A 24560-nucleotide genomic window follows, 5' to 3' on the forward strand; every position below is an offset into this window, starting at 1 on the left:
TATGCTGAAAAATGCTTCTCTTTCCTCTGATGCAGCACTTCTCAGGCCTCACTGCAAACACAACTCACCAGGAAATCTTGGTAAAATTCAGGTTCTGGCTCAGTAGGTGTGAGGTGGGGCCTGAGACTCTGCACACTTGACAAACTCCCAGGCGAGGCAGATGCGGGGGTTCTCAAAGTGTGGTTCCTGGAACAGCAGCTGCAGCAGCAGCATCACTGTTGGAAATGCAAATTCTGAGCCCCACCCCAGCCAAACTGAATCAGGAACTCCAGGGAAGAGCCCAGCAATCTGTGCTTAGCAAGGTCTCCAGGTGATGAGGATGCACGCTGAAGACATATAGCATATGTAGGTTTTGTATGACTCAGTAGATTTTTGGTAAAATATACACTAGACTAGAGGAAACATTTCCAAGATCTAAATGTAACTACAACAGAAATGAAAACTGCTTAATGTGTAATATTATAGAAAAACATCTCACTCTAATTAAAACGATCTCAGTATTTGTTAGGAAGGTTATAATTTCTCAGGTTATAATTACAAACAAGCTTATTATCATCATTTTATGAGCTTTGAGTTTAATTTCAATAGAAATTGAGATGTTTGTTTCCACTGTATCAAATTTGCCTCTGGATACTGGGAATCTGTATTACTTAAGATAGAATAGGCTAAGTAGTAAATAAATAGAAGTTTTCAGTGTTTTGTTTTCCTTTCATGCTCATAGCACATGTTCAGCATGGGGTGTGTGTATGTGCATGTCTGTGTGAGCAGTAGGGGTCAGGAGGAGTAGTTTGGTCCAGCCAGTCACTCAGGACTCCAGGCTAAGAGAGCTCTACACTCTCTGGACACAGCTACCTCAGCCTGAGGCTCCAGACTCCTGGTGCAAGGCAGAAACTTAAGATGTAGCTAGGGCTTTTTCACTCTCTCAACTGGAAGTGATATACATCACTTCCACTCACATTTCATTGGCCAGAATAAGTCTCGTGATTCTGCCTAGCTGCAAGGGAAGCTGGAAGAGTGGTCACCTATATATCCAGGGAAAAAAGAGAAATAGAAATTGGTGAACAATAGTAATGTCTCCACATGAAGCTGAAATATGTTGCATTTGAATCCCTAATAAGCATCATAAGTAATAAAAATGGTCAATAATCAACAAGATGTCTATAAATAAGCATGTGTGACACTGCCAATTATGAATAATTTTTTATGTTCCAGCACTGACTATCCTTTTTTCATATATCATTTCAACTGGTGCCAAAATAGCCTATGAGGTTTCCCCATTATTTATTTAGCCAGCATAAACCTTTATCCAATCTGAGGCAGTATTTGAACCCAGTTCTGGCTCCAGAGCACGCAGACCCAACCCATGTACAGTACTCCTGAGCACCCATGTGCAGTCCCCTCCCACTTCTTCAAAGCTCTCTCCAGTCACACATTGCCTTCCTGTGGACTACAGAGTGGTTTAAATCAGATGCTAGCAGAGATGAACCTTAATCTCTGTAGGGCCTCCCTGAGGATACTGGAATGAGTCCAGGACTGCATCCGGTTGGGACTCCCTAAGGTCAGGTCCTGGCACAGCTTGAAATCTTAGATGCTGCCCTACTCTCGTGTTCTCTTCTGTCCCACTGAGAGGATGGGGGCCCTTGTTTTCCCCAGCAGCTAGAAGAGCCCATCGTCCATGGACAGACGACAAAGAAAATGCAAGTTGGAAACATTTAGCAGGATGTAGACATGGAATAAAAAGAAAGAAGGCTTCTTGTTTTCTTCTCCCTGGAACTTCAAAGATAACCTCAAGTACAGCGAACATGTTGCCACCTGGCCTTCCACTTCTGGTACAATTTCTTCCCATTTCCGACATAAATGATTCATGTTCTTCAGTCATTTTTAGTTTTAATGCCAGGCAAACCATCTAAACCATTGTTTTAATAGGTAGAGTATGTATTCCAAAGAAAGGACATCTGAGGACAAAAATCATGTTCAATAAGGATCAAAATCACAGTCACAGAATGAATGTTGACAATAGAGTGAAACGGTTTTTATTTGAATCCCAGCTCCATCCGTATCTGCTCTATGATACTCAGTTGCTTCTCTGCTGTCTGCCTCAGCACGCTCATCTGCAAAAGCAAAGAAAGGCATCTCTACTTGGGAGGGTGGTTACAGGGATTAATCAAGCCCAACCATGCAAAGCAATAAACGCACTTACCTACAATGCCTCACACATAGCTCTCAGCATAAGTGGTGGTGAAACCTCACATGACTGTGGAAGCAGATTAGGGAAGAAAACTGGACCCCCTGGGGCCGCTGAGTGGAGGATGCGGCAGGGAATCCAGTTTTACCAATATTAAACAGGACATACATTTTAATCTTTATACAAGGTTGCAGGAGGACTCGCCTTGTAGAAACTATAAACATCTCATTTTCCACGAGGCTATACAATTAGGCGAGGTAGCTGCCTAGAGTCTGCTTGGGGAACAAAATGTACATTTAACTATGAAGAAAGACAAACACCATTAAAAGAAACATGTTCTGCCTTTTATCCCTGCCTCTAAAGCACATCTGTATTCTGAAAGACAAAGCAGAAAGGAAATACAGTCTGGCAGCCCGTGCCCTTTCCCAGAAAGATGACTCACCTCCTCAATGAATGTCCCGGGGAGACATGTTTATGAGGATGGCAGCCTCTGCAAGCCTCTGGTTGTGCATGTTTTATGCTCTGTATTTTGCTCCCATGTAGATAAACTGAAGCAAGTTCGTTTTGAATGCACAACCTTGTAAAATTTCATAAAAGCAGATACCATGCATATCTCATGCATGTGTATATATATATCAGTGGGTGTGCTGTGGGCTGCTAACCTAGCCAGAATCCCACATAACAGACTGTGGCCGTAATCCACACTGCCTCTTCCTCACTGGGGAAGCCAGCACCCTCCGGAGCCTTGGAGGTGCCTCCAACATCTCGCCCTGCCCCCAGCATCTCCCCCAGAAAGACAACCAATCCCCCCCTTGTGCCTCTTCATGGGAGGCCAGTGTGTCCTAGCAGTGCTATCTCCTACTACTGGGCCCACCCTTTCCTTAATTAACTTTCCACGCGCTTTTAGTATTCCGTGTGTCTCCTAGGATGAACTTCACCTCCCCTCTGACCCATCAAAATTCTTCCTTTAAAACCCAATTGAAATGTTTTTCAATATCTATAGCCAGTCAAAAAAAATTGATTACCTGGGTTCTAAGGCCACAGCAGTGGGAAAAAAAAAGATGCTTTGCTCCCTCTCTCCTAGAGCTTAGATTTTAGTGGAGGCAGGCAGAGAATTAAGGAGAGGCATGTATTAGATCACCTAGTGATGAGAGCTATGGAGAAGAATAGAGCAGATGAAGAGACTGAGGAACGGCAGTATTTCAGACACTGTTTGGGGCAGCATCATTGGGCCTCTCTGTGGGATTTCCCTCTACCCCCAGGAGGAAGTAACGTGCCCAGGCGTCGCTCTCATGGAGCACCATGCCAAGTGCCTTGAACCAAACACCAGCTCAGATCAGTGTCAGCAGGGATTATGGGGGCAAAAAGAACTCTGTACACCGGAGGAAAGTGGGGCTAAACAAAGTGTGGAAACTTTACCATGTTCACAGATTACATATCTGTGAGGGGTAGTATCGAATGCAGCCTTCCCCAAACGTATTTGACATTAGTGCCCTCCCCCAGGGCACGTCACAGGTCTAAGGTTGCTTGGAACACATTTTGGGAAATACCATATTTCCCCTTCCACAATAGTAACTCTTTAAAGACAGGTATGGCATCAGTCACTGTGTCCAACATGTAACACAGCTCACGTCATGTAATTGGCATAAAGAGATAAGCACCTTTGTTGCTAACAGCTTATTGTCTTGGGCAATCGAAAGGCCTGCTTCAAACCCTCCCTGTGGTGACGGGGGGTGGGACAAGAGTGGGTGCCCACTGCGGGTAAGGTGAGCTAACTTTTTTTATTAAAGAAAGGAATTAATGACACTTGCTTCTGGCCTCCATTCCCCAAAAATACCCTGGGCAGAAGCCTCTAAGAATTTTCCCCAAAGCATGTGTTTAACCCAAAAGACATTGTACCTTTGGTGGAGGTCTTGAGCTGATATTTCTAAGAAGGTTGCAGGATGGAAGGAAACTCAGAAATTCTAACACTGCCTGTGTTAATACGGTAGCCACTAGCCACATGTGGCTATTTAAATTACCTAAAAGTAAGTAAAATTTTAAAGTTAGTTCCTCACTTACACTAGCCACATTTGAGTGCTCAATAGCTGCATTTGGTCTGTGGCCACTGTACTAGAAAGCATAGATACAGAGAATTTCCGTCACTGCAGAGAATTTCTGTTGGACAGGCTTATGAGAAGTACAGTCCTCCACCATCAGATCTGAAATCGCTCCATGACAGCCCACGTTCTTTTCTGGCTTCCACTAAAGACCTCAAGTAATGACCGATGCCCACCCTTCCTCCTTAACAAGAAGACTGTGTGGCTGTTTTCAGCCAGCCGGCCATAGGAAACACCAGAGGCTAGCAGCGAATGGACTGCATCCTTCTCAAAGGGCCTGTCCATCTGTCTCGGTTCTGTCTGTCTGTCTCTCTGCCCACCTGGTAGTACATATTACCCCAGATATACCAGAAGGCTGCATGCCCGAGTGCAATCCCCGAGAGCAGAGCACAGACGGCATAGTTTTCCTTGTGGTAGAAACAACGGGTTGGATAAGGTACCAAGCCAGTCAGTGGTGGAGTCTGGATTTAGGGAATGATGTGAGTTTCCACATCTCCTCATCGATCTGTGAAAGTAAAGGGTTGCCCAGGGTTGAGTTATGGGTTCCTGGTGGGCAGACCCAAGGCCAGGGTGAGCACACAGAGGGTAACTGCCTGCGGAGCAGTCTGTGCTTCTTCCACACACACGGAGGTTCCCCACACACTGGAATATCTTAAGCCAATTTCACAACTAATTCACAAGCTAATTGAGACCAGACTGTGCCTCATTGTACAGCACAGTTACGTCATTAGCTACATCCTAGGCCGAGCCCTCATTTAGATTACAGATTTCCCAGCACAGTTGTTATTGGTAATTAAACCTAGTTGATTGTTCCATTACACAGAGATTCCACGGCAGTAAAGGAATTAAATGTAACTCATCTTTAGCTCATTTCTAAAGGTGCACGGAAATGAGGACAAACAATGGTATGAAATGTGTGAACGATGCCCGCCCACTGGTTTTTATCCATTTTTGGCGGGCCTGGCTCATGGAAACGCAAGAGATTTAAGACATCTTAATACGCAAGCATATATCTATTTTATTGTTACACAATAAAAATTAAATACGGATGAAAAACACCATGAATTACTTTGAAAAATCACTTTGGCAGAGCCCAGATGTAAATTCCCAGCAATTTCCATTTTTGTATTCCAGGGCGGCTCTAGAAGCCTTTTCCCGTCATCTGTGTCTAACCTTTTGTTCCCCGTCCACACTTGCTTCCAGAAATGAAGGTCTGTCTCAGGTCCCTGACTTCTTGGCTAATGTGTCTATGCAGACTTCCTGGGCCTGGAGGATTTCCAGTCTTTCATTTCATTTTTTCAGATTTGAGTTCCATTTGTCCCCCTTCAAAATGCAGACATACCAGAATCACCCAAGGGTCTCGTTGCAAATGCAGATGCTTGGGCCCCACCGCATCAACATCCCTGAGGCTGCAGCCCAAGAACCTGCATGTGTAACCAGCCCCTAGGAGGTGCTTGTGCAGACTGAAGTCACTCACCACTGCATGTGACTCCAAATCTCTCAAGAGCTGAAACCAACTGTCATGTGTCTCTAGACCTCCGACACCCAGCTCCGTGCCTAGCCAACAACGGGCATCAATGAGAGAATGTGTGGACCCAAACTCACAAGTTCTTTCCCTTTTTAAATGGTCTTTAAAAACAACAACAACAACAACAAAAACAAAAACAGCAGAGATCACATTATGGAGGGATCTGTCCACTCCGGCCTATTTTCTACAAAACAACCCACTCACCTTCCCTGGCATCTCTCCTGAGATGGGCCTGCCCAAGTTGCCAATTCCCAAGACCAGAAAGAAAGATTTTCCCAATGCTAGCAGGAAGGGTACCTCCTGGTGCAGTGGCCACCATCCACCCTTTCCTCTGGGGCAAGGAGGTGGCTTATGTCCTCAACATTCAGTGTCTCTCTCTGGAGCACTTAAACCAGTGTCTTTAACCTTTACAACAGAATCACCTAGATGCCTGCTCAGAAAATCATGTTCCTGGGTGAATTTTACCCTGAGGTAAGTACCCGGGGGGTGGGATTTGGGGAGCTGCATTCTCCCTGTATCCCCCAAGATGATTTTGATGCTGAGGACACTGGCTCATTCAAAGAGAAATTCCTATTTAAACCTAGTCCTCAAAGAACTCCCTCAACTTCCTCTCCTTAAAAAGTGGGAAGGCTGTGAAGGCTGATCCTGCTTTGCTCTCTTTGATTTGGCTTGAGAGGGGCGGGGGAGGGGGTTGGTAATACAAGGTCCAGCAGAAGTAACGCCTGTTTGAGTGTGGTGGGTAGGGTAATGATATGGGTGTCATAATTTATAGTTTTAATTGGAACATTTCACCTAAAATGTCATATGGTATGCTTGAGTATGATATTGTTATCTTACAGAATTGCATGCTTATGATTTTGCAATAAAAGGTTTTGCAATAAAAAAGGGGCGTTATTTGTTTCAGATCCTGTAGATGGAGGTTGAATGTCCAACCCAGCAATTATAACCATCATACTCTGATGGATGTGATACTTAATATGAAAGCCCTCCCTTGAGACTGCCCTCTAATTGCTTAGAGACCCTCCTGCAAATTGAGGAAGGAATGGAGGAAATTCACATTTCTTAGGAAAATAATGCTAAGTGCTAAGTATTCCCTATTATCTTACCACCTCTCCACAGCCTATCCAGACCTCACTGCCTACTCCCAGGCAGAATTCATTGCTTGCTTGTGGCTCCTCACTCCCCAGAGCACTTAGCCCCTTTCCTGGATGAGAGCATTTATCTGGCGGTAAAGCTAATTGTTCGTTGTAGGTCTTTCCCCCAGACATCCTTTGCTCTCAAAGACTAGCCGGAGTTTCTTTATCTCTGCGGCACCCAGGCTTGGCTGTAAGGTGCTGCTCAAATAAAGGTCCCAGGTGGGTGAACTGAAGACAAGGTCCACCCTGGCCCCTGGGAGCTGCCTCTTTGAGAGAACTGCCCATTGAGGTGCTGGCTTTGCATGCTGCCCTGAACTTTTTTTTATGGCTTTGCTTCTCTTCCATGCATTTTCTAGAATTATGTCGCTACCAACAAATCTGTGTAAAAAAGCTACAGAGACAAGTCATCTTCCCTAAAGACGTTGCTCATTAACCTTGAAGCCTGTGTTGTTTGCAGGTTTTGAGATATACGTACATATATATACATGTATGTATCTACCATGTATATATAATCTTATTATGATGCATTTCGCCTGTGATGTTCCCTGTGCTCTGGCTGCCAGCCTTACAAAACCCATAAAAACTAAGTATTTTTACAGCAGCCTTTCTGATCCTGAAAGAAGATGCTGTGCACATAGCCCTGGTACACAACAAGACATCTCAATCCTGCTTTTTGCAGTAAGACCATCCCCTGCCAAACTCTGACTTCCTGATGTAGGGAGTTTGGGGGTTTTTCACAGGGCTCAAAGCATCTTTTTCTGGTTCCTTCAGCCAGATTTTTGGAAGAGCCCCAGTTGTCTCTAATCTCTCCCTACTTCCAATCCACCCACCGTGATTCCACAGAGATCTTTCTGAAAACCCAGACCTATTATTCCTCTATCTTTAGGAAGAAGGTCAACCTCCATCTTGGTGTGGCTTCCAATGCCTTTTCACCTGTTTCCAGGGCTCTGCTCTGCCAAATGCCCCCTTTGTTCCAGCCCCGCTGCTCTCTCTGCTCCTCTGAACAACACTCTTCACTCATGCTCAGCTTCTGCTGCTCCCTCTACTAAGAATGCCATCTCCTCCACTTTGGCCTCTTAAAATCCCACCTATCCCTCAAAACCTACCAGAGTGCCAGCTGCAACTCAGTGGATGGGATCGACACCTGGCTGCACAATTCACCTGCTGTGTGACCTTGGGCAAGGCACTAGACTACTCTGAGCCTCAGTCTGCTCATCTTCAAATCAAGGGTTCAATCAAAGGATGTGTAAAAGAAGAGAAAATAAAATCTCTAGACAATAATTTTCAGTCCCCAATCCAATCTTCTGAACGACTCTCCCCTCCCTTCCCATGCAGAGGTGAGAACACACTATACATTACTGGAGCTGAGTCATGTTTATTACCACTCCCAGTAAACTAAGAGGCCTTAAAGGTCAAGAGGTCACATCTTAGACATGCCTAGCACATAATAACTATGCAATGGATATTGGATGAAAGGTTAATTTATCTCCTTCTTATTCATAATCAGAGCCATATAATTCATAGGTCAGTTGCTTCTGTGAGGCGATGTTGAAATAAATGAACTCAGAGGTCAGAGTGATCTAACCTTGAACCCAAGCTGTGTGAACTTAAGCAAATCATTTTTTATTCCCTGATCCGGAAAGTGATGATGTTAATACCTCTATGGAAATAACCCTACTTCATGGTGCTGCTCAGAGGATTAAGTACATGTAGGTATGGTGACAGTGTCATCAAGCTTTTGGTCTGGGCTCTCTCAACTTTGGCAGCCTCGCCAGGTGAACATCGAGGCTCCGATGGTCTTGGGAACTGTGGCTCAACTGTCCCACAACCCAGGGACACACGGAACTTCATAGGCCCTAGGCAATTTTGGTTTTATAAACCCCTTCCTCCAAAAAATAATAATACAATGAATTCAATTTTATGACTGTATTGACATAAAGATGAATGTAATCCAGGCTAGATTTATTATTTTATATTGGCTATTATTGTATTCATTTTCTCCTGATTTCAAAAGAAATTAAAATTAAAGCATTATTGTGGGTCCCAGCCAGCGCACCTCCTGCAGGGATACAGAAGTCAGCCTGGCCTTAGGTCTCTGAAATCTGACTTCTGACGTGTGGGCTCCCACTAGACGCCCTCTCACCGGCTCTTCTGGAGCCGCTGCTCTGGGGTCTTCGCACAGCATCGAGTCTCGGCACAAACATGCCGTTCTTCCTGAACTCTCTCCCCTGCCCCTGTCCTTCCCTTGTTTATTTTCCACACACACCTGAGAGCAGTGGCTCTCTGAGCATCAGAATCTCCTACGCACAGATCACCGGGCCTTACCCCAGTTTCTGATCCAGCGGCTCTGGGATGGGACCCAAGAGTTTGTATTTTAACAGCATGCAGGTGGTGCTGGTGCTGCTGGGCCTGAACTACCCTGGGGCACAGCTGCTCTGGAGGTCTGCCATTTCCATTCTGTCTGGGAAGCCTTCTCTGATCTGAGTTGGTCACGATTCTCCGTCAGATGCTCCCCAAGGACTAAAGGGCTCTGCTTTATGTAACATTTTTTATTCTGTTCTCTCTCTCTCTCTCTCTCTGCCATTTGATAGTAAGCTCCACATGCTGTGGCATCTGTACATACTAAGTGCTCAGTAAATGCATGCCGACGGCTATTCAGAAAAGCTGAACCAGCTTAACCTCCTAGCAACAGTGAATCCTCACAACTCACTGGCATTGCATTTTCACTTTTTTTTTTTTTGTCTTTTATTACAACTGTCAACTTCAGAATTCCTCATACGCCTGTTGTTCTCGAGATAGAGCAAGGAGCTGGGCCGAAACCGCTTCTCACAACCGCACTGGGAAGGCTGGGTCTTATTTCCCTCCAGCCCCACCCTTAGGGTCTACGTGGCCCAACTCTCAGCGGACAGCACTAGGCCCCGCCCACTTCCACAGCTGCCCCGCTCCCTTCCTCCACCGGCCGTAGGCCCCGCCTTTCTCCCCTCCGCCGGCCCACTGCCGCTCTGCGCACGCCCGTCCAGCAGAACGCCTCCGAGAAATCTGCTGCTGGAAACAAACTTTCCCGAACTATGTCGCGATCCTGGCCTCCGGAGTCAGTCAGGTAAAGACCCCCTGGCCCCGGGCGCACTCAGCCCAGACTGGATCGGGACAGGGCCTAACAGATCGTGGGACGCGGGTCGCCTAGGCCTTTTGCCTGAGGCTGTCTTTGCTGAGCCCGCGCTCAGCACTCTCGCCTCCTCGGGTCCAAGGACCTCGGCACCTTCCCCGGCCCTAGATATCTTGAGTTAACACCCATCAGGGGTTCACTTCCTCTCCCCCAATGGCAAAGCGTTTCCCTCTGCGCAGCCAGCTCGCCTCTTCTGCCCCAGAGGTCTCCAGACTTCGACCTTAGGAACCCTGTGAGTCCGTAGGAGGTGACCCAGAGTTCAGGTTCCCCGGTGGCTACTTCCAGTGGGGACCTTGGGTCTCACAGTTACGTGACCTCTCTGGCCTGGACCGGATAATGCGCTCACCTCACCAGGCTGTTGTGAGGATAAAGAGAAAAGCAAGGCAAGAGTGTGGTATAAGCCCGTGCTCACAACAGTTTGGCTGCTACTGTTGTTGTTTTTATGGTGATTATTCCAAGGATCGGCCCCTAATGTAGTCAAACACGTTTTTGCAGACTTTGCATCTGCTGGACCCTCTGGTTGTTATGGGGGCCTCTTCGAAGCCACACTGGGTCAAGTCCATTCTCACTGGGCCGGCAAGTTGCCTCTTCCGGATGTGGGCCTGTGTGCTTGGGATGCACCCTGGAGTGTCCTCAGGTGCCAGCGCTCAGTGGTTATTTTCAAACCTTTTGGTCATTTTTGCGGTTCACAGCCATTATGCAACAACTATTAGTGAGCACCCTGCCACGTAGAAAGAGGCAAAAAGGAGACATACCTCCCGCAAGCAACTGCTCATTTAATTATGGGGACATTTATGACAGTAGTCACCATTCATAGGCCACTAGCGGAGTACCATCCACAGTGTATGAATTATGTTATTAAATCCTCACAAATATTCCCAGACATGTCACAGATGAGGAACGGGTGACTTGGAGAGGTCATCTGTAAACATTTTGAAACCAGTTCCAGCCGACTTAAACATCTGGTTTTTGCCCACTATGCAAAACCACTACCTTTCTCATAGAAAAATTAAACTGTTAGTTTATTGGGTTGTCAATAACAAAGTGCCACAATCTGAGTAGCTTAAAAAACAAATTCTCTCACGGTTCTGAAAGCTAGAAGTCCAAACTCCAGGTGTTAGCAGGGTCTTTCTCCCTCTGCAAGCTCTAGAGGGGGATCCTTCCTCGCCTGTTGCAGCTTCTGGTGGCTCTGGGGTTCCCTGGCTTGTGACGGCATCACAGCCAGCCCCTGCCTCCGTCTTCACGTGGCCTTCTTCCCTGTGTGTGTCTGTCTGCTTGCTGTCCTCTTTTTGTAACGACACCACTCCTTGGAATCAGGGTCCACCCTAAATCCAGGATTATTTCATCTTAAGTCATAAATGAATTGCATCTACCGAAATCCTATTTCCAAGTCAAGTCACACTTTTGGGTGGACACTATTTAACCCACTACACAAATCAGCAACAAAATACTCCTTTCAAAGGGACCAAAACAAATGCACAGTCATAAATTCAGGGCACCATTTGTGGTCACAAATCCAAACACTTGCATAGTATCAGGTAATGGTCTTCAAAGTGTGTTCCCCTGGTCTGCAGTATCCCCATGGCTTGGGAGTTTGGTACCTGCTCACTCTTAGGCCCCATCCCAAAGTTGCTGAGTCACAGTTTTAGAGCAGGGCCCAGCAATCGATGTTGTATGTAGTCACCTCTCCTGGTGATTCTGTTGCTGCCAAAGTCTGGGAACCACTGTTTTAAGGCCGTTGAATATTTGATAACAGAAGGAATACTTAATAATATGACATAAGGGCCAGATTAAGGGAAAGTCCTTAATTTTACTATGGCATAAATTTACAGTGACTTATTCAGCAAACCTGTCTTACCTGAACATAATTATGGACTTCAGCAATTACCTGTTGCATTGTTAAAACATATTTTATCATAATTTAAATTTAATTTAGTTTCCAAATGAACTTACATACTGAACTGTGTTTTTAGTATAGTAGTCCCCTCCTCCCCCATGGGGGATATATTTCAAGACCCTCAAAAGATGCCTGAAACCACAGACAGTACGAAACCATCTGTGTGTGTGTGTGTATGTATACATACATACATGTATATATGTACTCTGATGGTATTTCCTATACATAAGTACCCATGAAAACGTTTAATTATAAATTAGGCACAGTAAATGACCAGCAACAATCACTAATAATAAAATAGAACAGTTATAACAACATACTATAATAAAAGTCATGTGAATGTGGTCTCGCTCAAAATATCTTACCGTACTGTCTTTACCTTTACCCTGCAGGGGTGTCCAACCTGCAGCCCACAGGCTGCATGCAGCCCAGCACAGCTGTGAGTGCAGCCCAACACAACATTGTAACTTTACTTAAAATGTTATGAGATTTTTTTTGTGATTATGTGTCACAATATATTTAATGTGTGGCCCAAGACAACTGTTGTTCTTCCAGCGTGGTGCAGAGACACCAAAAGGTCGAACACTCCTGCAGCTAAAAGGAAGCACTTTAGGCCCCTCTTTGGCATATCTGAGCTGCCCGCATCACTGCGCCTGTGCTTTGGGGCCATCGTCGCATAAAATAAGGGCTCCCGAACACAAGCACTGCAGTACTGTCCATCAGGTCACCAAGAAGACTACTTAGTGACTGGTGGGCAGGTAGCAGTAACACAGCCTGGATGACCTGGATGAAGGGATGACTCGCAGCCCAGCTGGGATGGCGTTGGACAGTGCAAGATTTCACCACGCTGCTCAGAGCAGTGCAGAATTTTAAACTTATGAATTGTTTATTTCTGGAATTTTTCACTTAATATTTTTGGACTGAGATGTACTACAGATAATTGAAGCCATAGGAAGTAAAACGGAAGCTAAGGTGGACTACTGTAGTTTTCTTATCTTGCCAAAAGTTATGTGATTTGGGTATTGTTTCTGCCATATTACTGAAAAGTACACTGAGACTCAGAAACGGTAAACGTCAAGGTACACAATGAAGCAGAAACAGGCTGGACAAGGAGATTTTTACCGTCACCCTGGGACTATAATGTTTGCTTTGTTTCCCTCTTAGAGACAACTCGATAGAGGACGCTAAGGCCCGCTTAAAAAAGCATGATCCTGGGACCAAGTATTCTCACTTGTCGTATAATAAATGTTCCATCCTCTTACCATTGTTGGTTAAAGAAGGAGAACTTCACCTGTTGTTCACCCTCCGCTCAGAAAAGGTAAGGTGACCGAAAGGTTCTGCCATTAATGTCTCAGGACATTTGAAAACTCCATGAAATTTTATCACTTGCATACATTTTGAGGCAAGAGATTCCCAAATGGACTTTCAAAATTGTGATGTTTGAGGGGCCCACAGGATAACATGGAATTTTTTGAAGCTTTGGAAAGAAAAATAAATAATTTGAAATACATTTAGACCAGGGTTTCTTAACCTTGATGCCATTGGCATTTGCACTGAATAATACCTTGTTGTCGGCACTGCCCTGTACATTATGGGGTTTATGTTTCACATCATCCCTGGCCCCTCCCCACTAGGTGCCAGTAACACAAACACACACACACCAATTTGTGACAGCCACAAATATCGCCAGAGACTGACTACTTCCCTGGCAGGAATGGGGGGCAATTTCGCCACTGTTTTACACCAGTCCCACCGCAGGTATAATGTGAAAGTTCTGCAGCACAGAAATGAGCAGTCTGGGCCTGGGAGCCGGCTGCCCATGTTGGAATGCAGGCTCTCTCCTTGCCAACTGTGTGACTCTGTCTCATTTAGTTGCCCTCTCTGTGCTGTGAGTGCTCCATTTGCAAAATGAGGACAAAAAGTGAACACCTGTTCAATAGGGCTGCTTCGAGGGTTTCACAGGGTAACGAAGGCAAAGCACCTGCAACAGCCCTGACCCTGGGCAGGGACTCAGGAAGTCTCAGCTGTCGTCATCACGAGGGCCGTCAGCAGACGTGGCCTGAGGTTTTCAGATGCACCGCTCAACTTTAAAGAAACGTTGGGCTGGGCACTCAGTTTCCCTGGATTCACACCGGCTGTGGTCACTGTCCCTTGCTGTTAGGGGGACTTCCGAGGAAAAGTTGGTAAGCAGGAATTTCAAAGTTATCCAAGTACAAAAGAGAAAATGGGCCCTAATACAGTGTCTTTCTAAGCAGGACAACAAAACGTATGGCTGTAGGGGAAGAAAGCAAGCTGAGAACTCAGCGGGAGTTTTGAGGATTTGGGATTAGACTTGTGTGCATTCTCTCCTGTCTGGGTCAGATGATGACAGTCCAGTCTCCAAGGGACACACTTAACTCGGAACTGGGGAGCAGGGGTCTGTTCCCAGCTCTGCCAAAAAGCACAGAAGCACTGCAACATATTTTTTAAATTTTAAAAATAGTAATGGAGAATATCTAGACCAAAATGGGCCTCTGGACTCTGTTCAAGTATCTTTGCCTATTGATTATTAAGTGAGAATTACCTTAGACTATAAACTCTGATATGCAAAAGTCACATTTTTAAAAAAGTATTTAAATTCAATTAAATTGGACTCGAAGCATATCTGGCTTTGGGGGTGGGGGGTCAAGAAATTCCTGCAGGCATTACCTGAGCTTGGCCTCTCCCTGGAGTCCCACAGGCTGGGTCCACAGATGTTGTCCTCTCTAGATGGGGAAGGGGGTGCATGTCAACAGCTACTCCTGTCTAAGTGGGGGCTCCCCTGCGGGCTCTGGAACCCGGAGCAAAGTTCTTCATCCCTGAGCCTCAGTGTTCTCCTTTCCCTGCCCCTCCTCTTCCTTCTCCACTCTCCCTGCACCCCACCAACTCTCCCTTCCCTCCCCTCTCTCCGCTCTCTGCTCCCAGCTCTCTAGGGCTTGAAATAAGCAAGCAGAAAGTCAAGAAAAAAAAATAGATGAAAGTCTTAGGAAATTCGGTTGCAACCTTATTTGGCTGTGAGAAGCATTCCATAAGGTTTTATTTAATAAAAATGGTATGCTAGTTATGAAAAAATAAAATGATTAGAAACTTCTGTACTTAGATAAGGGCCCTTTTTGGTGTTGCCAGTTTATGAATAATCGTTTTTATGAATATTTTCTTTAAAACTGCATGACATTTTCTATTTTTAAAAGATTTTTATTTATTTATTTTTTAGAGAGAGGGAAGGGTGGGAGAAAACATCAATGTGTGGTTGGCTCTCGCACATCCCCTGTTGGGGACCTGGCCCACAACCCAGGCATGTGCCCTGACTGGGAACTGAACCAGCGACCCTTTGGTTCACAGGCCAGCACTCGGTCCACTGAGCCACACCACCAGGGCTGTATAACATTTTCTTACAAGCATTTAAAATAGTCATTAAATCAGGTGTGTATGTCTGTCAAGCCTGATGTGCCCTGCAAGTGCCTCTGGCACCGATGCCTTGCAGCTGTGTGCTGACACCATGGAGTTGATTTTCAGTGCTGATGCAGCCTGAGGTCTGTTTCTTATGCATTTGGGTGGTGAGTGATCAGGGCAGTAGCAACATGTCCATCAACCTGGTTTTCACCTCGCTTATAACTAAAATTGATGTGAAGATGTGTGAGGTTTCTGCGTATTGCAGCAGTTCCTGCATTGTTGCTGATCTTCTTTAACTTGCTTTTTTTGTTACTGATTTATTATCAGAGAGGAACTTTAAAATGATTTCTTTCATTTTTTAAAAAGTTTGCCTAAGTGGGACTTTAAACGGTAGAACGTGACAATATTTATAACAGCATCTAGTTTATTTTTACAAGGATATATTGGGCCTGGTGCTAAAAAATGCCTACATGACCTCTTGATTTAGCTTCTAAACATCAAGAATTCTCCTTACGCGTTCTCATGAATAAATATTTCACATGGGCCAGGCGCTGTGCCATGTGCTTCAGCCGTCAGCTCCTGTGACTGACTCCACGATCCTGGGCGGTGGGTGCCGCCATTATGCTCACTGCACAGGGTGGAGAAGAGGCCGGGCCAGGAGGCTGACCCTGAGGTCGTGCAACAGTTCAGGAGAGAAAGGATGGTGGGCACGGGTGGGAGAGAGTGTGAGAGAAACAGAGGTTACGTTTGCTAAGAAGTTTGGTCCTGCAGAGGAGAGAAGCATGGAGGTTTGTTCCTTGCCCGTGCCCAAGATAGGAGAGAAATCATTTTAAGAACAGAGATAAAAAAAGGGAGTGAGGGTATTTAGGATGAATCAAGGATATACGTGGCAGGGGCGATGCAGGGAAGATCCTCCTGTTCCTTCACCCGTGTGTGCAGAGGTACAGTGGCATTGACACAGGTCAGCGCTGATAGCACAGGGGGCCACATTTTCTGTGGGAGGTTGGAATAAATGTGTGGTGTGTTCTGGAGTGAAAATGCTGGTTTACATTCCAGCTCCATTACTCTCACCTTATGTGAGTCTACTCAGGCTATTGAGCCTCTTTTGAGGCTTAGTTCCCTTATATACAAGTGGAAAGTATAGTACTACAGTAGCCTGTATGACCATTAATGGAAAGATAGATAACTGTGGTGCGGACATAGAGTGGAAAACGACTTAGCCACAAGACAGAAAGAAGTACTGACATGTGCTGCAATGCAGAGGAACTTCAAAAACGTGCAGCTAGGTGAGAGAAGCAGACACTGAAGGTCCTGTGTCATATGATTCCCTTTACAGGGGATATCCCAGATAGGTGAATCCACAGACAGACAGTGAGGGCAGGGAGATGAGGCAAATAGGGACAGCTGTCCAGCAGGTAGAGTCTCCGTCTGGGGAGATGAAGATGTTCTGGAACCAGATAGTGGTAGTATTGTGTGATGTTGTGAATGTATTAAATGTCACTGATATGTTCACTTTAATTTTATGTTACAGATTTCACCTCAATTAAAAAACAAACAAACTTCAGCTCTGGCTGGTGTGGCTCAGTGGATTGAGTACTGGCCTGTAAACCAAAAAGTCACAGGTTCGATTCCCAGTCAGGGCACATGCTGGGTTGCTGGCCAGGTTCCCCAATTGGGGGTGCGCAAGAGGCAAACAATGGATGTGTCTCTTGCACATTGATTTTTCTCTCCCTCTCTTCCTTCCTCCCTTCCCCTTTCTCTAAGAAGTAAATAAATAAAATCTTTTAAAAAAGCAACTTGTAAAACTGTTCTGATGACTCTGAAAAAAGCCCTTGTGAAGCAACATCCAGAACAGGGTCAGCACTCAGTGAAGTTATCCATTGGTAACAGTGCCCTTTTTGGTGCCCTTTCTTTCAGCTGCGCCCCGTCAATGTAAATCTGTGGGGGCAGGGTGTGTCTTTGGGGGGCCAATAGGGAATAGTTAACAGTGAGAGAAGTTCTCTTAAGTTCACTTTTTTAAAAAAGGATTCAAGTAAAAACATTTTTCCTTTGCTCCACTTATTCCCAATATTGTAAGAATGGTCTCTAGCCCAAAATAGAAGTTCAGGAAGTACTTGTTGAATGAATGGATGATTCCGAAACAGGTCACACAGCGCAGCTCTGTTCTTTCCCTGTCCAGCTCAGACGGTCACCTGGAGAGGTGTGCTTCCCTGGAGGAAAGCGCGACCCTACAGATGTGGATGACGTGGCCACGGCCCTCCGGGAAGCCGAGGAAGAAGTGGGGCTGCGCCCTCAGCAGGTGGAGGTCGTCTGCTGCCTGGTGCCGCTCGTGTTTGATGTAAGGGGTGGGACGGCAGTGGGCTGCTAAGACTCCTGAGCTCCCAGAGCATCCCCTGTCTTCAGGATGGCCAGACATGCCCCTGAGAGACTGGTTCTTGTGTGGCTTTGCCTCCTACAAGCCGAACAGCCTTGGGAAAGCCCTTGGCAAGAATGTCCAGGCCATTCTTGCACCATCCGGAAATAAAAGGGGAACTCCATGGGTGGTTTTCAAACTGGGTGCTGTGGAACCCTGTAGTTGTTTTTACGCTGACCTCAGGTGTCCCCCTCAAAACTTCCAGTAGAATCTTTCACTTAGTAGTGCCCTACATTTATTTGCAAGAGGTTGTGATTGTAAATAGAAATCCTCCCACATATAAACATACGGGTAAAATAGTTCATAGATGATTATAATTTCCCATAAATGGCAGTATGTCACAATTAATGTGATGTCACTTTATCGATAAGATGGCACATCTGTGTCTATACTGATAGGAAAGTTATCTTCTGCATTTTTTAAGGGCTGCATAGAATCCCATTATGTGGCTATACTCATAAATGGCCTACCCTAAATGTCCATCATCTGAGAAGTGGTAACTTTAGAGTTTTTGGCTACCACAAATAATGTTTCAGTCTTGTGCAGCTAAGTCCTCACTGAACATTGTTGATAGGTTCTGCAACTTTAAGCGAGCCAGAATCCAACAAAACCAGTTTTACCATAGGCTAGTTGATACAAACAAAGTTAAGTTCCCACAGCATTGCATCAATGGCATATTGAAACACCGTGATCATAGGACCTGATGTACTTGTATCTTTTCTCTCTGGTAGGAATGTATCATACAGATGTACTTACACAAACTCAATTGCTAAGTCAGAGGGACCATAGTTTTATAATGCCAAATTGCCGTTCCAAAAGATTGTACCTACTGATGTTCACAAAGTACTTTCAGAGTTATCTCGCAGATGCCGCCTGAGGGAGGACAGAGGCTACCCGCTTCTCGTGGGGGACATGAAGTTTACACCCGCAGCAAGTCCTTCCGACCCACCTCACGTGCTGGCAGCTCCAGCCTGTTTTCTTAGTTCACGGGTCACGGGGAATTGGCATGACTTTAGCATTTGAAACAATATCTCTTTACTTGTTAATTTGTATATTTTGTTTTCTGCTTTTAGACAGACACACTGATAACACCAGTTGTCGGGTTTATAGACCACGACTTCCAGGCCCAGCCTAACCCCGATGAGGTTAAGAATGTGTTCCTGGTGCCCCTGGAGTATTTCCTGCGTCCACGCGCCTACCACCAGAAGTACCTGACACGGTGTGGTCATCGCATGTTTCTTCATTGCTTTGAGTACACAAACCCCGAAGATGGTGTGACTTACTATATCAAGGGATTAACTGCAAAATATGCTCTCTTCGTTGCCTTAATTATTTTGGAAAAACACCCGACCTTTGAGATGGAATTTAATCTCAACGATCTAATATCATCCTCTGAAAAATCCTTCCTGCACTTTCATAACCATGCAGCAAACAAATTATGATTTATGAGACCAACATCCAAGCAGCTTTTGGGTGTGCTTGTCCACAGAACAACCGTAACGCCAGCTGGTGGAATTCGACAGGTGTGAGTATTTTTCCTGCAATGTGAAGATAAAAAACCTTGCCTTGTTTTCAGTTTCCCTCTGTTTTCTGAAAGAGCAAAAGTCTTTCAAAAGTGGAAAATGTATTTGTAGTATTGCATAATTTCACTCACAATATAGTAGCACCATTTTTCTTACACATGTAAGAAAATATATCTGGCACATAGTAGGCACTTAATAAATGTTTGTTGAATATATGACCATATGGCATTTATCTTATTTGTAAGAGGTAATAATATCTTTCTGTCTGATGTTACATGTGACAGAAACTACTGGCCAGCCATCAAAATCCATTGTCCCTTTCTCCCATGGCAGGAGAGTTGAGGTTAAGTCCAAAGCTCCCGGATAGAAACAGCATTTCCCAGGATCCCTTGTAGTTAAATGTGGCCCTGGAATTTAAGTTTAGACCAATGGGATATGAATGACAGTTCACTTTGCAGGTCATCACCAATGTAAGTGACAAGCCAGCTTCCCTGGACGTTTTTCCCCATTCCATGAGCTGCAACATGGATTTATCTGTACCCTCGCCTTGACCACACAGATGAAGAGAACTCCTGGGGGAATGGCAGGACCAAAAGATGGTAAGAGCTTGGATCTCTCAATGACTCTGGAGCACAGCAGCCCACCACCCCGGGCTGTTCACACGAGAGTTGGGACGACTACGCAGGAGAACAATAAAATTCTGTTATCTTTCTGCCACTGTAGTTCAGAGTCGCTTTGCCTGAGCAGAGCTATAGCCCTAAGTAATATACCATAACACTTGAAAATGGCCAGACGGATAATCACCCAAACTTGAGGTGTTTGCCAGCAGTCAGAGTTTGGGGTGAGCTGTGACATTTAACATACGGGTTCTATGGCAGGCACAGGACGTCCTTGGATGTTGGTGGGGTTCGGCAGTCGCCATCCAGAGCAGCTGAAATGAAGGGGTACAGGTGGCCTGTATGCCTACCAATCGGGGAAAAGGTATCTACCTCCAGATGATGAGAGCAGGAAAATACCAATTTCAAGCATAAGCCCCACATCAGAAGTCAAAAAGACAAACGTTCTGAATTTCATTGAGATCTGCCACTTCTGACATGGCCATCTCCATATATCATGCTTTACATTTAACGGGAATTTCTTAGTTGAATTATGGTGTGAACCAGCCTGCATGAGGACCGGGAAGCAGGTGAATAAAACAACATAACCTTAATTGTGTTATGGCGACTGCCCATCTTGCTGATGCACTAAATTTTTAGAAAGCCAAACCATGTTTTAGTAAGACGTGATAGCCAAAAACGTGATGCCCACACTAAACCCCCCAACCGGCCATACAACTGGCCGCTACTGCCGAGTTTCTGCTTTCTGAGAGCTGGCAGAGGAAAATATCCGTTCTGCTGTTTTATGCCCGCCACTGTTGAAACGGCACAAATCTGGCTCCAGCCATGAAAGCAGATGTTGGGTAAGGTTCCCCATTAGCATTCGGTAACGAGGCCCGCATGAACAGACCTAAATTATTTCTGAACAGTTACAGAGGCATTTGCAAATGTGTGTTTACAGTTGGACAGCAGGGCAATTGCCGGGCAGACTGTTGACCTCCCAGGCAGTGCAGAGTCGCCTTTCGGAATGCTGTACGTGAACTCCACAAAGCTGCCTGGGTTCCGAGGAGCTGGCCAGGCTGAAGCCTGAGATCGGGATGGCACTCATAACCGCTCAGTTTAAGAAGCTAAATATTTAGCAGTAGAGGCACTGCCCCCTCACCCACCCTTTTCAGCCGTGTATTTTACCGTATCTCTGCCCAACATTCTAGTTAAACATCCTTTGGTTAAAAGGCAAGGAAGTGTAGCAAATCTGGCTCAAATAAAAGAAAAAGTTACTGGCAGAGTGCTGATCTCAGGGAATCTGTAAAAATCACTGAACAAATCAGACCCAGGAAGCGTGGCGATGGGGAGTGCCCTCAGCAGCACAAGGTTGGGAACCTCCTTCACTTTTGCGCTCTGTCACATTGTGACAGTAACCACCTGTGTGGGCCGATGGATGCAGACATAGACCAGCGACAGAAGCTCAGTGACTCAGTCCCCAGTTCCTTGAATAAGGCTTCATTTGGCCAGTGTCCAATAAGGAAGGGTCAGGGTCAGGACCACAAGTGCACACATCTCCCTGAGTCACCTGAGCCAGCAGGCTGTGGGTCAGCGTTTGGGAAGTCAGTCTGATGGATGTCCCTGAACACCAATGCTCTCCAGTCCCTAAAATCTGTAAGTTCCGCAGATTCTGCCATCCAGAAAGCTCAGCCCTTTCTCCTTTGCATCCCCGAAGCCTTGGTCAGTAGCTGGTTAACAGCCCTCATTCTAGAGTCAGAATGTCTAGATTTGAATCCCAGCTCCAGTGTCCACCCATTCAGCAACTTTAAGCAAGTTACGCATCCTCTACAGGCCTCGGTTTCCTACTCTGCAGGGAAATAAACTTTTGTTTTAGGGGTGTTGGGGGAGTACAGGAGCTAATACATGTGACCCATTTAATCACACCTGAATGCTCATGACAGTGCCTGGGAAATAGTAAGAGCTCAGTTACCTGTTAGCCAGTATTTACAGCATTGTTATAACTGCGAAGTTCACTGTAACAATAATAATGAGCACTGGCATTTCCCCCACTCAGAACACCATCATTTCTGCATACAGAGGTTCCTGAACTCTCTTGGTTCAAGGTGAGCACCCTTGGCATCTCAGTAATGTTTTTCACAGCACATCGAGGCCAAAAGAAAAGCCTAATTTTTTATGTTATATCCAAACAATTTAATAGGTGTTTATGTCCTACTAACTTGGTAGTCATTTGAAAATATACTGTCTGTATGTTAAAAGAAGAACACTTATTCAATCTTAAATAACTGCAATTGCCCATTTGTTGGGCACCCCGGTTGGGCACGTAAGTAAATGGAAGAGTCAGATACAGTCATATAACACGATAAAGAAACAGTGAAAGAGAGGAGGGACACCTCAGATTCAGGACTCAGGGAACACATCCCAGAGGAGGTGGTGGCTACGCTGAGCCTTGATGGATAAGGAGGTGCCACCCCTGTAAGTAGGATGGTTGTCGGGATGACTGGGACTATTGCATACCTGCTTCTTTGCTTTCATTATTTTATTTAATCCTCACAACAAATCTCTGCAGAAAGTACTATTATCATCGCCATTTGTAGGTGGGAAAATTTGAGGATCAGATTTGCCCGTGGTCACACGGTTCACAAATGGCAGAGCCAATGTCCAAACCACCCGAACGAATGTGAAAGCCCGTGCTCTTTCTGCCATACCCACTTACTCCAAGGTCAGGCTCGTTTCATAGGCACAGAGGCAAGAACAGAAGGTTAAGTTTATGCTTCCCTTGAATCACCACCGGTGGAAGGAAAAGCAATATAAACTTAATAAATTAAAGAGAGAGCAGCTTATTCAGCTGGGGTTGCACACAGTGAAATGAGTGATCAGTTAGGATGATTTTAATTAAAGTGGGACATACCAATTAATAAATTAAAGTGCTGGCATACTTGTTAACTCCTTTCATGGTGCCAGCTTTCCAGTTAAAGAACTGAGATGAGAAGACATTCCTCTATGCCTTAAACAAGATGATTAAATTCAAGTCTTTTTCTTGTTTCTGATTGGTGTTGTATCTGAGAAGAGCACAAGATTTTGATACAGTCACTGGAGTGATCATCCCAGCTCCAGTTGTCTTAGATGTGGCTTACGTGGGGCCCCTGGCAGGGTCTGTATGTAACCCTCCATTCAGAATTCTTGGTTGCCCTGCTCTCACCCCTCAGCTGCCTGCCGTGCTTTCCCATTGCTGAGCCCCGCACAGACTTTAAGAGTCAATTCCTCTGTGCTCACTTCTTCAACTGCCCCTACCTACTCTGTAGCGTGAACACTGCTTCATGGCACCCCTTTGCAAATCTGATTAACATATGTACAACTGTGTGCCTATTTCAGCTGTGACCCTGGAAGGAACAGACCCACATACCATGAGACCCCTCTCAGTCTGACTTCCCCTGACCTGCAGTGAATGGATGCGGGATCAGTAGTCAACCCATTAAGTTAGCACCTGATTTAATGACCAGTAATCTATGACTTGTGTGGCCTACCTAAATAAGTGAGATAAGCCTACTAGATTTTCCAAAGGATATGAACTGTGTCAGAAGATAATATCTTGGGAACTATTTTGGCCATGTGCATGCCCAAGAAGTCAGAGGTTCAAGGTCAGTTGGCCAATAATTGGTGGAAGTGTGTTTGATCTAGGCAGTAGTTGTCACATCAGAGAGTCCATCAGACACAACTGGAAGAAGAAATATTTCCTGAAGCAACTTAAAGATCCTTTTAAGGTCCCAAACTCAAGCCCGTAAACTTTTAATTTATAGGTATAGCCTTGGTCTATTCTCTTGACTATAACATACTTCTTTTTTTATTTTATATCCTCAAGACTTCATTCTTTACTTCATCATGATTGTTAATAATATTTGTTTCCTTTTTTTTCTTTCTTTTTTCCCTTCTTTCCCATGTGAATCTTGAAGTTTTCCTTCTGGCTATTTTGTTCTCCTGTCTTTACATTCACTTGTGTTTCTTTATTAATGTGAACAGATTCTGCTTTGGGCTCATTTCATCTCCTTCCACCAGCCTGGAATTTTTCTAAATCTGCTACATCCCACGGAGCCTGTAAAGCAGTCTGAGAAGTTCCTTATGTTTTTTTTTTCTGACTATGCATCTATATAGTCAGCTCAAATAATAAAATGAAGATAGTTTTGCTAGAACTCCTAACCTGTTGCAACACATCAATCTATCTTAGCCCCTGCAGTGAACTGAATAGTAGCCCCCAAAAGGTATTTCCAACTCTGAACCCACAAGTACCGGTGAATGTGACTTCATTTGAAAATAGGGTCTTTGTAGACGTAATTAGGGCTCTTGACACGAGATCATCCTAGATTTACTGCAGACCCTAAGTCCAATGACTGGTGTCCTCATGAACGAAAGGGGAAGACGTGGGACACTCAGACACAGGGCAACAGGGAAGAAGGCCCTCTGAAAAGGGAGGCGGAGACTGGAGTGATGCTGTGCGGGCCAAGGAGCACCTGGGGCCCCCTGATGCTGGAAGCGGCAGGAAAGGCTCCTTCTCTTCAGACTCCAGAGGACCTGCAGCCCCGATAACACCATGGTTTGGGACCAAATT

General features: G+C 45.3%; 1 protein-coding gene across 3 annotated transcripts; it reads left to right on the plus strand.

The window, feature by feature from the left end:
* Positions 1 to 9908: 9908 nt before the first annotated feature.
* NUDT7 (nudix hydrolase 7) lies at positions 9909 to 19577 on the plus strand. 3 transcript variants are annotated; one of them, XM_028501903.2, is made up of 4 exons: positions 9909 to 10048; positions 13176 to 13329; positions 17602 to 17760; positions 18909 to 19577. In XM_028501903.2, the coding sequence occupies exons 1-4, from the start codon at positions 10017 to 10019 to the stop codon at positions 19275 to 19277; spliced, it is 714 nt and encodes a 237-aa protein (XP_028357704.1). In that variant the 5' UTR covers positions 9909 to 10016; the 3' UTR covers positions 19278 to 19577. The 3 variants fall into 3 exon arrangements, with proteins under 3 accessions (XP_028357704.1, XP_035868137.1, XP_035868138.1); XM_036012244.1 differs by having other exon boundaries at positions 9918 to 10048; positions 17581 to 17760; XM_036012245.1 differs by lacking the exon at positions 17602 to 17760 and having other exon boundaries at positions 9918 to 10048.
* The last annotated feature ends 4983 nt before the right edge of the window (positions 19578 to 24560 follow it).

This window comes from Phyllostomus discolor, chromosome 12 (assembly GCF_004126475.2).
Source record: "Phyllostomus discolor isolate MPI-MPIP mPhyDis1 chromosome 12, mPhyDis1.pri.v3, whole genome shotgun sequence".
NCBI lineage: Eukaryota > Metazoa > Chordata > Mammalia > Chiroptera > Phyllostomidae > Phyllostomus > Phyllostomus discolor.